At 38.4% G+C, this 14,507-nt stretch overlaps 1 protein-coding gene across 2 annotated transcripts in view; it reads right to left on the bottom strand.

Moving 5' to 3' along the window:
- The window catches only part of LCLAT1 (lysocardiolipin acyltransferase 1), a 120,211-nt gene that overhangs the window by 46,489 nt on the left and 59,215 nt on the right, over positions 1–14,507 (bottom strand). For both annotated transcript variants that reach the window (XM_063328151.1, XM_063328150.1), the window contains one exon: positions 6,249–6,365. In XM_063328151.1, the coding sequence (XP_063184221.1) occupies positions 6,249–6,365 (117 nt within the window). The remainder of the gene's footprint in view (positions 1–6,248; positions 6,366–14,507) is intronic.

The raw sequence follows: 14,507 nt of genomic DNA, 5'->3' as shown, positions 1-14,507 counted from the left end.
TTCTGGGAGTCAGAAATCTGTTCAGTCACAAAGAGGGAGGCTAGCTTTTGTTAAAACAACAGATCTAACCCTTACCGTCAGTTGATGTGGGGCCTTTCTACATCCTGCACCTCTGTTACACGTTAGACAATATACTAATATACTCTGGCTACTTCAAGTTGGAGGGTCTTGTTAATGAATTACTCAATTGAGAGTATCAACTTTAAACAACATTTACACAAATACGTCAAATTTGAGTACCTCAGCTCATGTGACGGTTGCAGGGCTCAAGACAGAACCATCTCCTAAAGACAGTTCCTAAGCTAGCTAGGGTTTTATACAGGAGCTTACTGTGTTCTCCGTGCGTGGTGAGGACACCCAGATGCCACTTCTGAGGACCTGTTTGCACAACTGCTTGGTTACTTCACACCCCAGCAAAGGTGAACCGAACCATATGTGCCAGCTTTCAAGTGCTGATCACCACCTCCTGTTAACTGTCTTAGACATACATTCATCTGCAAACCGTAAACTGTCTCCTGGATTATTAGCTCAAAAGTGCCACATAAGCACATTGTACCATAACCCAAATAAATGGCATTAAAAGTTAAGTACATAAATACACAGACATGGATACTATAGCTCCCAGAAAAGCATCCAGAATCTACATAATAGTTAATAAGTGTTGCAGGATTAAGATATTTACATTTTTTTTATATCTATCTATCTACGTATACATCTCTCTCTATATATATCTCCTGGATTGAAAACCTAAATACAATCTTCCTGCCCCAGCAATGAAACAGATTGGGATATTGGCATGCAATTACTGAAATGCTGTACAACTGTAAAACTCGGGTATAAAGAGTAGAAGACACAGACTGGTTTCTGACTGCAGATATATAAACATCTGTTTGGGGGCAAAACTATCAATTTTGAATCAATCATGGAAACAGGATGAGAATCCCTGTTTCTTTTCATCAGTAAGGATACGCAATGAAGGCAAGCATGTTAAATTTGTATCTTTCTGTAATTTTAGGATGCTGCAGTTGGCAGCTGTTATCTGCAATATTTTTTTTTTTCAGTTGGCCATTTATGAACCAGAAATAAATTCGAAGCTGAAATACTATAAGGCAGCAAATAATTCTGACTCTTCGTCATACTGTAAAATCAGTAAAACATAAAGCATATATTAGGAACATCCAGTCCAATGTATCCAGATATTAAAGATTGTTGATGGATATAGAGGAAGTGTCAAGAAGAGGTCAGTTAAGATTTAATGTTGGCAGAAATGATTGTCTGCAAAAGTATGAATAATCTTTAATGATGCTTTAAAACCTCAGCTCTGTCTTAACACTTACTGTTTATTTAGTCCTGAGAAAAAACTTAAAAGCCATGAAGCAATTTTAAGAAAACATTCGTAAACAACTATTTTCTCTTGACAGACTATTTGGCTGGAATTACAGATATTATGCCAAGATAATATACGTTATTCAATGAATGCAGACAATATTGAATCAAATCGACTAGTATTATTTTCCATCTCTTTGAAACTGAACATTCAAGCCATCTGAACTTTCAATGTCATTTGGCACTTCAGAAAAAACTTTATAAAATACAACCAGGCCTGAAAAGCTATATTCATTTCTGAGTAACCTCCTGACCTTTCATAGAAGGATCTCACAAACTAGATCTTCAAGAGCATTACATAAACCAGAAATGTTTTTAATTAAGTTTGTTAAAGGCATGCTTATATAAAAGTCTTATTTAAATTCCTGCATATTTCTGTCACTTTCAAAGTCTTATATTTTGTAAAAGGAGATGGTCTGCCTTAACCCAAGTTCTGCCAAATATGACTCCATACATAACATCTATTTAAAGTTTCAGTCTTTAAAAAAGGATTAGATATGATTTGAGGAGATGCTTAAAGAAGTATATAATAATGATATTTAAAAAAAACCCAAAACCAAACATAACCAGTCTTAATTTTGGTGTCTAGAGTTCATTTTCTGTTGTTCATCACACGTTCTGTCTTTCCAAAAAAATTCTCACCTTTGTTCCCCAAAGAAAGACAGCATAAAGCTCTCGTAACTTTTACCAGGTGCTGATTGAAACCAGGATTCATAACAGCTCAGGCAAGACAAATTACTCGATCAAGTGAACAGAATTAGAAAGAAGCAAATCAATTATTTTATTTCCCTTTGCTGTCTATCAATAGCCAACTAAACAGATGTGATAAAGTATGTAACATTCCAGTGGCCACTTTGGTCAGCAAAGGTTTGGTCTTCCACAGGGTAATTCCTCTGCTGCCACACTAAGTGATCAAAGTGATCAAATGTGCTTCAGCACCGAGAAAACGTGTAATTAATTGAGTTTATACACTTTCTTCAAGTATTTTGATAGACCAGGGCCGGAGTGTTTGCAGAAACAAACTTTAAAGCATGCTAGGAAAAAAGGCTACCGCTATTTTGAGTAATATGCATCAGTAAAGATTAATGAACAATCTCACGAACCTGCTTTATCAATTGCAGAGACAATTGACTAGAAATTCAATACTTTTTCCCAAGAAGGAGGATTTTCTTGCAGGGTTGAAAAATGCATATATTTTGTTAATCTATATTTAGCCTACTGGCTAAAGTATATTTAATACTTTTCCATGTTCGTTAGTTCTTACTGAAATTTTTGTTCCTCTCTTACCCACTTCCACATCTTCAGGTAACACTCTATGCTGTGTATCAGGTAGCAAGCTGATCTTATCCAGCTGCCATGCGGTTTTTCCCTCTTTGTGTTCTCCTATCTGTATTGTATTTTCTCTTACCATGCACAAACAATGACATTATATTAAAACATCCTACTTAAAATGACGACTGAGCCAAAGGTACACACTTCTACAAAAAATCAACGCCGAATCAAATTTATGTCTTTCTCTTGCTTAAAAAATGGCAACAACTGCAGTCCTTATTCTACTGAGTATGTTATTAATTATACATCTAAAGAATGTTCATAGTCTGTGTTTACTCTTGGGTGATTCTAAGGTTTATATGAATGAAAAAACAGTAATGTGATCATATACAAGTAAAATAGTATTTTCACTGTCTTGGCACCTGAGCATAATGAAAGGAAAAACCAGTCAGCTTTTGCCTGGGTTTCTGTTTAGAAGAGTCAGCTCAGGGGGTAAGAGCTATCACTCATGAAGAGCTACAACGTGGGAAAAAAGGTGAGAGACTCAAAAGCCACGAAGATGTATTGCCTAAACAATTTTTATTGCTTTTTTGGTGGAGGTTATATAGATCTTTTTTTTTCTTAGCTCCCATAATCTCAGCAATGACTTGGAAACCATCATAGCAGTATCTATGGGCAAAAGAGATCAAGTCGTTGAAATAATGACCATATAAGAGCGAGAAGGCAGCCGGAGGAATCTGAGTGTTGGTCATCACTGGCAAAAACGCATTCTAATGGTTCAGAAATTTTTGCCACCTACGGAAAGCAAAGGACTGATAACTGCTCAGACTCTGCTGTCAGGGTACAGACAGTGCTTCCTCTAGGAAGAAACCTTCTGCAGAGATACAGGCAACATTTTACTGAAGGTTATTTTTTCCCGATTCTTCATTTCCTATTCAAAAGGGTCGCTAATAGTTATTTTTATGTAATAACAGGTAATTCTTTCATGCTACAGCTTGTGATGCATATTAATCAGGGTTCTTGCCAAATTAAATTAGTTTTTTCAACATTCGAAAAGCAGTTAAACTTCTAATGACATTTTTCCCCCTCTCTTCATCAGCCTATTTTTGGAGCAAAATAATGTACTCAGGCCTGAAGTAAAGACACTTGAGCCTCAGGAATGGAAAACAGCCACGAGCCAAAACGTATTCACAGGAGAGCTATAGGGCAATAAGGTTGTCATCTCTGCACAAAAATACTTTCAAAGACGTAAACATGATGTTAAAATCTCCACCACTCCCTCCTGCATGTTAAAGTCACACACACTGCTCTGAGCTTGCAGTTACAAGCAGGAAAAAAAGGAAACAAATCTATTCTTAGGATTATTGCTACTATTGCAGCATTAGGACAGTCCAGAAGCAGGGACTTATGTTAACACTGTATCCTTAACAGTCCTTGTTTTCTTTATTACTGCTTGTATTAGAAATTAGAATTGTAAAAAAGGCACTTAATAGTATAAATAATAAGTCTAAACCAGAGCTGCATGATAATGCTAAGTATAAACTGTGCCACCTCTATCTGAAAATCTACCTGGACATCTATATTGTACAGATGAAAATACATATATGCAGGTATATAATACACTGAAGTGCTTTAAAGTCAAGCAACTACCGTTGGGTTGTCCACAAAAATAAAACATTTCAACACAAATGGTCCATGTTTGACGCACTTGCAAACAATTGAAAACCAATTCTTAAATTAGTAAGTAATAACTAAGTATTTTAAAATGCTAGATGAACCACCTTCTCCCACATAATTTACTACATACTAGCAGACAGTCATAATACATAAAGCTTATAATGCCTATCAAGGTACCAAATACCTATAAATTCAATGCCAAAGGGACATTAGTATGTCACACAATATTTTCCTGCCTTAAATAAAAGTAGGACATAAAAACATTTGGGAGACCAAACACAAAAAATAATCATCCAGGGATGTTTTTGTTTTTTTCCCCAGCTTTGTACTGCACAAAATCAATTCATCAGCGCCAAATATTTTCCTTTTTATAACCCAATAGCCTAATTTGCATATATCTCTCATACAGCAATAGAAAAGTATTTTTATAAAATTAGAAAATGACTGTATCACCACAAAGCTCATTTCTGCAGCAAATAGAGAATCTTTTCTTTTTTTTTAAGTTGATAATATTTCCAGTGGAAAACATACTTTTAACTGAAAAAGTATTCCAGTCTAGAAATATTATGCACTAGGTTAAGTAAAGCAAGCTTTTGAAATTGTGTATGTGGCAGGGGTTTTTTGAGCGAATGGAGTAATAAACATTCAAGATAGACGAAAATCTAAGATGTCTACCAGTGAATGTCTAATAAAAATAGAGTCAAATAGACACATGGCCCAGCTAGGATTGTCCAGCTGGACAAAATATCAAAGTGTTTACGGTGATTTTAGGATATTTGCTTAGTAAGAATCAGGCAAAATGCAAGCCAGCTCTGCTCCTAAAATCCAAGCAAGGATTCCAGCAAGGGAAAAAACCTACCAGTGGGCCCCCTATTATTTTTAATAATCTCAAACTTCTTCCTTTGGCAGTCAGAATAACCAACATGTGTTAAAGATCTAGAATTGCTTTTCCCTGAAGAACTTGCCTGTAAATAAGTCACTTCATATCTACTGTACATGTTTATTTTCTTCAGCCATACATTCATATATCCTGTGAACACTCGCTCATCTGTATCTGAATCACTGCCACATCACTATCATTTAATGGCTACACTGCCATGGCCTCAAATCTCATCAAAATGCCCACTCCCAAAACAACCTACTGACATCTCAATCTAACAAGCAATCACATCCTTATTCTCTGTTCCCTTGATAGTAGGGACTCAATCTCTACCCACAGACTAATACAGGGATGGAAGATCATTTCTAGGTAGAAAGTAAGTCTCACGCATTCTCTTGGCCACCACTCTGCCAAGACCAAGCAGCACAACTCCTATTTTACACAGCTTCTCCGAGTCACCATCACCTGAAAAAGCTGGCAGCACTGGGCGGCTGCCTTGCTGCATCTACCCGCTGCTGTGCCTTCCCCTTCTCCATTTAACATATCAACCTGTTGTCTCAGCTCTCAGGCTTAAAACCAGAAGCTTTTCAGAGAGGGCAGTGTCATATATGTCTGCGTGTTCCCTGACAACCACCCAGTTGGGGGTAAGGACTGGTACAGACAACAAGGCTGAACTTCCTTGGGATCTTTTCCACTATTTTTCTGAGGTAGACAGCTAAACAAGCTACAATATTAAAAACAAAACAAACCAAAACAACAAAAAAAAAAATGGGAAAATGTTGTTTTCCTCCACTGCATATCTCCTGATGATATTAGTATCAGTTATCAGCTCTCTCAAATCTCTCCATGTTACAAACATTTTAAGTAGGGTTGCAAACCAGGCTTTTTGTGTGATCGGGATATATAAAGTTCCTCTGAAATTACTTCAAGCAGTTCTGTGAACATCAGCTTCGACAGCTTGGGTGAGAATTCGCTATCTTAAAGTAAGCAAAAAAAAAAAAAAAAAGGACATACAAATACAGAGCAGGATTACCTCCCCTTAGACGCTCAACCACAAAAGTGAATCCAGTAGTTCGCGGATGTAAGACGTACTCGTATTTTTGAAGTCCGTTCTTTTCAGCAAATTCATTACTGCGGGCTTTGGTATTGGCTGAAGGAGAGAATAAAAAGCACCATTTTCTATTAGTGTGCACGCAGACCAAGAATTAAATAGGATTATTATAGGACAGGAACAGTACAACAGCAGTTCACACAGTACGAATGTGCAACAGCTTTTCAGGTGGAGGCAGACTGCGAGTGTGCTTTCCGCGGGCTGCAGTATGGTATACGGAAGAGCGATGTGGATTGCAAGAAAAGCCTTTTTACCCTCTCCTTTCATGTTAGGAAATAATCAGCAAATCTTTCATATTTATCAAGCACAATCTGAGATCTATAAATTAAAGTCTGTTAATAATTCTCCACACACTTCAATACCCATTTCACTGTAAAATGTATTAATTGGCTCAATTTATTATGTTTTTTAAACTCAAAAGCACAATGTATAATAATGTAGGTTTGATATTATGTACAGAAATACCTTGAGGTCAACGTTCAACCATGCTAAACTTATTTCGGAAAGAAAACATTAAATGGAGGAAAACAGTTAATCTAATACATTAAAATGCTATTTTACATCTTCATTCTGAACTTGACATGCTTGATTCATCAACCTGTGCTGCACCTACGTCCCCTGCTTTAATTTTTTGACCAGCTGCCTCAAGTGCCACAACACACGCTCACTCCCGTCGGTATCCTACACACAAGGCATCTGGAAAGCAGCGTGGCTAAACCCCGTGACATATGTTTTGAACCTCTGGCAAAAAAATAAGCCTCTCACGAGCAAAGCGAACAAAGGCTTTCCAGAGCGAGTTGCTAACAGAGCCCACTGAGCAAGGAAGATGCAGACACCAAAGTGAAAACTTCAGAAGGTGAGCGGAGAGGAAGCAATTTGTTCTCCAGTGATGTGCAGGAGGCTCTTCCAAGAAGCCCCGGTTTGGAGCCAGACAGGCTCTGCTGGCTATGCTTACTCCTTCCTTGCGAGCATCGCTGTGCTCCCCCAGGGTCAAAAGGCAATGGACACATGTAATGTTCCCTTGGCAACACGGAAAAAAAAAAAAAAAAAAAATCAATCTGACCAACTAACTTATTAAATAACTCGTATTTATATAGTTTTACAGGTGGTGTAAAAGACAAAATACCAGCAACTGATCTACCGGACAAAATCGTTGCCTAAGCCATATATCACCTTTTTCAAGCAGAAACAGCTCTTTTTTTAAGTGTTTACCTTAGCAGAGATGGGCGATACAGTAATGAAAAGCAGCTTGCTGCTTAATGATTTAACAGAAATGATACCTATAGGTAAGTCCTTTCCTTTACAATCATCATAATTTTTCCTGTAAAGGAACAATAGCACAAGTGGACAAAGCAACAGTAGTGCGAGATGTTCTTTTTGCAGTAAAATGCAGCTTTCCTGCACCCTTCTTTTTTTCCTAAATTACATGAGCCCTCTGTTGATCAAAGAAAGGTGGGTGTCCTTCTTAAAGGACCATCTACCTATTAATAAATGCAATAGCATATCAATATACTGACTATTTTTTTCCCCTGTGATCTACCCTTTCTATGCATAAGAGTACTGCTTCTCATACATGCAGCCCTTAAGATTTAGTGCACAGATTTCCTGACCATGTGATTGGGAGGAAAGGAAAACTTGCACGGTAGCCAAGCAAGTGATTCAGCAAAGGGAATCCAAAGATTTAGTTCTTGCCAAATTGCCAAAACGTACAAATACTTGAAAATATGACATCTTTAAAAAGCATTGCTAAAATTACAGAATGTGTGAAATACTAAAATTACACTTGGCTAAGTAACTTAAATTTATCTTTCCTTGGACATATGCATCATGTCTTTAACCACATGATCAGAGTATCTATTTTTGTCAACTACTGCTCAACTACCACTCCATTCAATGTTGAAAAACGACTATTTTGAATCAGCAAAGAGAACTTGCCTTCAGGACCCCTTCATCAGTGACAGTAAAACTTGCAAAGCAAGCCATGAGCAAGACTTGGAATGGCAGAAAAGACAAGAGTAATCTAGAAATTATTAACTGCTCCTCTGAAAAGCCAGATTCTACCTCTTAAGCATAATTGTGTTGCGCTATTAGCTCAACAACTTAAACTCTTCGTCTTCTAAGAAACGACATTGATCACCAAGACTGTTCCTATAAAAAAATATACAAGTCAAGAGATCCTTTCCAGATTCTGTGGCGATTCAAGTAAAATGCTTTAAATTAATTTATCACAAAGTTTTAAGCAAACGTATTGTTTCTTCCAAAGGACAGAGGAAGTGTCGTCTTCATTTTCTGCATATCCAAATTTGGGTTTCACGCTGGAACATTTGCAATCTGCAAATCAAGTCAATCAAAGCTTTGAGACACAAGTGCCATAAGTGTCTACACAAAGCTAAGCAGTCTAAAAAAAAAAATAAAAAGTCTTAAGCATCTCAAACTGCACACAGTTAATGAGCACTCAGAAAAACCCTCTCCATATGTCTCCTCACTAGCACTTTGTTTCAGAGGGAGCATGAAAACTAATTCCTTGGTATTTGTAAAACACTCCTGCTTACACCACAAGAAAACCAAAAAGCAAATTGGCAGTTTTGTTTTCTGAACAAGCCCGAGTTGATGCTGCAAAAGAGGTTTGGGACCTCCACTGCCCATTGCCTTGAAGTAATCATCTTCAAAACTCCTCGTAGTGCACCTCCCTGCACTTGGAAAGAACTCCCTGTAAACATCTGTAAAACATCTTCCAAATTTCCCTTTACTACAACGCCTCTCTAAAAATGTGTGAGCAGCTGGACGCTGGCACACCGGCCAACGCTATTCAGCTATTTCCTGATATTTGTATCCCTGTCCTGCCTCTGGACTGTAAGTTTTACGTGACAGAGATTGTTCCCTTCCCCTTTTGCATGACCCTAGTGTAATGGGATTTTAGAACTGGAGTAACGCTCCCAGCTAATACAGTGATCACTGTCATCTGGAAAAATCATCTCCCTCCTCCCTTCCTAACAACTATCAAGCCACAGGTCTTTGTGCATTCAACAGTATTTGTTACAGCAAGCCGGGAAGGTCAAAGGGGTTTTGATGCCATCGTGAATACAAGGGTAGGATGTGCTTTCACTCTACCAAAAAGTAAGAATAATGCTCTTCCTCCCCCTCCTGCTACTCTCAGCGTTTGAGGAAAACAGTTTCTTACTCTGCCGTTACTTATGAACAAAAGCACTGACTGCCACCTTATCTGACGTACGCACCTTTATGCCTGCTGCTCTTTGGGATCCCTGTGAGGGACACCTGTGCCTCATTCCGAGTAAGCCGCCTGCTCAGCACTGGATTCAACGAAAGGCAGAAAATGGGATGTTCCCCATTGTATGAAACCTAGAGGTTAGAACACTGATCCAGGAAACCAGAAACCTATTTTTATATTCTCTCCATCCTAAGGGAATTTGCACAACAAACACCTCTTAAAAACCCCTTAATCAACAGCCCAGGCTACACTGTCAGCGCTGAAAAACTTATGCAGATGCCTCATCATTCTGCAGTTCAGATTATAACATTCTTAGGTGAAAGAATAAAAAAAGTGAAAGATGCCTTTGTAAGCCTGATAGTGAAAACACTTCCTTAAAAAGAGGAAACATATGTTCTCCTCTTTGCTTCCAACCAACTAACACAAATTGCATAAAGCAGCTCTTGAAGCAGGGACTGGAAATTAACTCAGTTTGGGTCTCCTCAATCCCAAAAGGTCACTCACATCGTTTGGCTACGGGTAATGCCCCCTCTTGCTTACTCTCTCTGAAAAATATGAGTAAGCGTTGCTTTCTAGAAACAAGTATTTTCTTTCTTACACTGTATTTAAGCCAAAGTGAATCCACTCCCAGAATTTTTGCTCATCATTACTCTTAGGTGTATTTTGTATTTTAACTCCTTGGTTCTGTTTGCTCCTATGATAAAAAAGAATATGTAGAACAATCTATTTTTATGGAAAGCTGCCAGGTTACGAGAAGAGGATGATGTGGGACCTCTCCTGATGCAGAACTGCTTCATGCACTGTCTCCTCTGGTCTCGCACTGATGTGCCTCTCCTCCCCTGTCTCCTTCAGCTGCCTCCATGCTGCCTCTCAGAGGGTATGTTCTTTGGGGTGGTGACAAGTACAAGAAGTCCAATCTATTTGAGCATTTAGACAGTACTGCAGAGCAACTGTCAAACGACACAAAAGAACAAGGCCAGGTTGGATGGGGCTTTGAGCAACCTGGTCTAGTGGAAGGTTTCCCGACCCAGAGCAGGGGGTTGGAACCAGATGATCTTTAAGGTTCCTTCCAACTCTAACCATTCCATGATTAAGAATTTAAGGGTCCTGGCCATAATCCCTTACATTTTTTGGCTCCTGTGCTGCCTTTGGTACATCACTTCATTACATTTTTTCCCATTTATCTCAAAATTATGCGGGAAAATCCCATTTATTAAACTTTTACAGTACTGGAAAAGCTCAGAAAGTCAGCACTTTCCAGAAGCAGCACACTTCAGAATTTCATTTAAAGTAACCGGAGGAAGAAGTTATGCTAATACATTTTCTTGATTTTTGAGTTACAGATTTTTAAGAAGTTCAATTGCTTTTGCCCCTGAAAACGAGAGGATAAAGTGAACAAGTTCAATTTTTTTTTTCTTAAAGTCAAATTATATATTTAATTTGTGAGATAGTTTTGAATTAGAAGAAAAATCTCTAGAATTTGATTTTAACGAAAGCTATAATGCTGTAACAAGCCGCATTTGTGAGAGCCTGAAGAGTATTTGGAACTAAAACTCCAAGACCCATACTCAATGAAAAGCTAAGTCTGTGCTCCCCATGAAATATGTATGCAGTATTAGCTCGTCTCAAACAAACAAGCTCACATGCTTTTACGGATTCACCATTGTCCAGGCTGGTGGGCTTTGCTGGACGTCACCCAAAGGAATTATAAACTACCCTCATCCTACTGGAAAGCTGATTCTGACAGCTTTAATAAAACTATTTCTGATCAACTCTCAACTACTTTTTTTTTTCTTGTACTAGTGTACTGATATTTGAATATTAAGGACTACCTTTTCCTTTCATCTGAATTGTGATAAAAGCATGCATGTACTTCTATGACTTTGAGTACTCTCAAACGATACTGGTGCCAGACAGAGGAAGAATAAACGACAACCCAAAAAATTTCTCTTTAAAAAGAAAAAAAATTAAAAACCTCATTTATCTATTAGAGGTTTCCATAGAAAGCATAAAAGCTATATTGCTCACAGTTACTATTTTAAGAAAAAGCAATTGTACTTGTGTTGCTTTCAAACTATTACATGTTAAATCAACCTCTACCAGTGCTTTTTAACAATGTTTTTTTTGCAATTCCAAAGTAGTATATCACATTTACTAGAAAAGAGAAAAATCCAACTGCAGTTCATTGTTACTTTCTAGACATAATATTGTATGTGATCCACATCACAACATTCCTGCCAAAATCTGGGCTCTAGCTTTCCTACTTGTTTTTGAGCTGTTCCTCAAGGAAAAAAGGTCTGTGCAATCACACTCTGTCCACCTGTTCCCCTTAATTTTGAAGCTATTGCCACCTGCAAACAAAGTTTGACAGAGACAAGAGATTCAAAGATCATTACGCCCCACAGGAGTTTCAGAAAAAACGATGGCTGAGTAATGGGGAGCCTCCGAGAGTCGAGATCTTAATAACGGGACAAGGCAGAGGAGGCTCCACGGGCATTTGGTCTGTCGGGGCTTTCAGCAGAGCATGCACCAGTCCATCGGCTAAAACAAGCATTGGTGAGGACAGGCCACGGCACACACCACCTCTTGCTGAGACAGCAGCAAGAGATTTGCAGAGGAAATGACACACGGAAGGAAACACAGGGAAAAAGGGGAAGCTGGAGTGAAGAAAAGACCACATACAGGGATGGAGACACAAATCCATAGCACATGAGGCTTTAACAGGCCCAGAGCAATACAGCAACTGAGTTTTTGTTACTGCTTTCTGAAGAATTACTACAAAGAGTCTTGTAAGGAACACCAAGAAAAACAAAAGAACAAGCAAAACGGTGGGTTGTATTCCAGCTTTCCCGAAGCACTAGACTGATGGCTGCTTTGTTTTCTTCACAGCTTCAGAAAGTCTGGCTACATGGTTATCTGCTGAGGGCTTCTTCTTAAGCAATCACAATAAAATACCTTTGATGCACTTAGCTTTAACCTTGAAGTACTCCAGAGTGAAAAGATGACCAACCTATCAGAAATAAGTGTATAATTATTACCTCAGACCCTACTCATTCAGTCTGCAAATACGCTATTCAGGGTTCATAACACTACTACTTTTAAAATTCAGTTACTCAGCATCTTACACTGCAAAGTATGTCGCCAACTTGAAGTCAGCCAGTGGCCCACGTATAAATACAGTCATATTTTACATTTCTTTGAAACCTTTCCTTCTCGAATACCTGAAAACATTATAGAATTTCTTTGTAAGAGGAATGAATCTATCATTGTCATGTGAACTCCGAGAGGATAAAAAAAATGACAGGAGCACAGAGCTGCACAGCAATTCTACTTTTCAGTGAAGTACATGTAGAATGTTACTTTTCATTCTAACAACCAGAAGAATTTTGTTTTCAGAAATAATTAGCAGCTTTAAAATTTGGTGAGCGAACAAGAGCCATTGCCTCTCTTTTTGCAAAACGTTGCCTAAGATATCGAGCAACTATTCAGAGCAAAATTGCAGTTTATTTCTTATTTTAAAAGATGGAACATGAGGTTGTAACATGTCGTACCTTGTCAGTAACAGTTTTCTGAAAATAATTTTTTTCAAAAATATTGCACAAAATACATTATTATGTTCTCTCACTCTCATACGGCATACAATTATTGCTTGGTCAGGATTAGCTTGTCAAGGGGTTTTGCCCTGTCTCCTACACTATTTTAAAATATATGAGCTTCTGTTTCCTGTGAAGATAATTAGATAGGGAGAGCTATTTACTTGCACACAAAATGCCCCAGGGTTTTGCCTGTCTCTATACATCTTAGTACATTAATATATTATCAAGGCGGCATTCATTACTGATAGCAAGTTAAACACCAGGCGGTTTAACATGTCAGAAGCCAGCACGGCTGCCCGAGGAAGCTGTGCCCTGTTGTCTTGCCTGCCCATCACTCTGGCCTTCCACCGCTCTGCTTCCTCCCTGGGCTGCTCAATGAACCGGGGAAACGATCACCACCCACCTGCGGTGGCTTAAACTGACTTCAGAACAGCGCAGTTCGTGCGGGTATCCATTTGACACTCCCAAAGTTGAAGAGTACATGTGACACACGTATGAGGAAGGAAAACCAGAACAGAAATACCTTCAAAAAAGTATCCGTCAAAAATCTGTGTTCAGAAATCTAATTAGAGATTTTTATTTTTTTTTCAATATTGAGTGAAGAATCTCGTCCGCATGAATTTCTCAGCGGATGGGATCAACAGCATATACTTAAACTTAGTCTAAGTTACAACAGCAGAATGAAAACCCTGTGTTTCCTTAAGCGACTCCACATTCAGGTGGGAGCATCCGCACCACTGCCTCTGGGACTCCGCAGCACAAGCGCTAACACACCACGGCAGTCTCGGTCCCCAGTAACTCTTCTGTTTTAAAAGTGCAGTACGAATCTTACTCAGTTCTTTAAAATCTGTTGTCTCTGAAGAATATTGGGAGGGATTAGGTGGTCTACATAATTTATGGGATGAGTTACAAACAATCCAATTCTTTCAATCACCTTGAGATGGAAACACCTGTTCAGAAAGAGAGTGTGAGCGACTCCATGTGTGAGCGACCCTCCTGACTCCATGAATAAGATTAAGATTTCATCTCTTAATTCAGAGCTAGGAGGGGAGAGTTGTTCATGAATTAAAAGAAAAAAATAATTAAAGTGAGATGATTTCCATCCTTCTTCCTAGTTTTAGATACAAAGTAAGTAATTCAACAAGAGATACCACATGAAGAGTGTACAATGAATTCATCCTCTTTTAGGAAGGCTGATCAAGTGATGACAATTCCCTACAGCGTCACAGCATCTGAATACTATACCTATCCATTTTTAGGGATATCAGGAATGCAGAAGGAAAAACAGCAGTATATGTTGGTTATTTTTATACTGTGTCTAGTACTTACTGATCTGGCATTGCAATAAATTATGAT

This window comes from Chroicocephalus ridibundus, chromosome 3 (genome assembly GCF_963924245.1).
Source record: "Chroicocephalus ridibundus chromosome 3, bChrRid1.1, whole genome shotgun sequence".
In the NCBI taxonomy this organism is placed as follows: domain Eukaryota; kingdom Metazoa; phylum Chordata; class Aves; order Charadriiformes; family Laridae; genus Chroicocephalus; species Chroicocephalus ridibundus.
The sequence above is the reverse complement of the archived record's forward strand: the minus strand, read 5'-3'. Positions and strand labels throughout refer to the sequence as shown.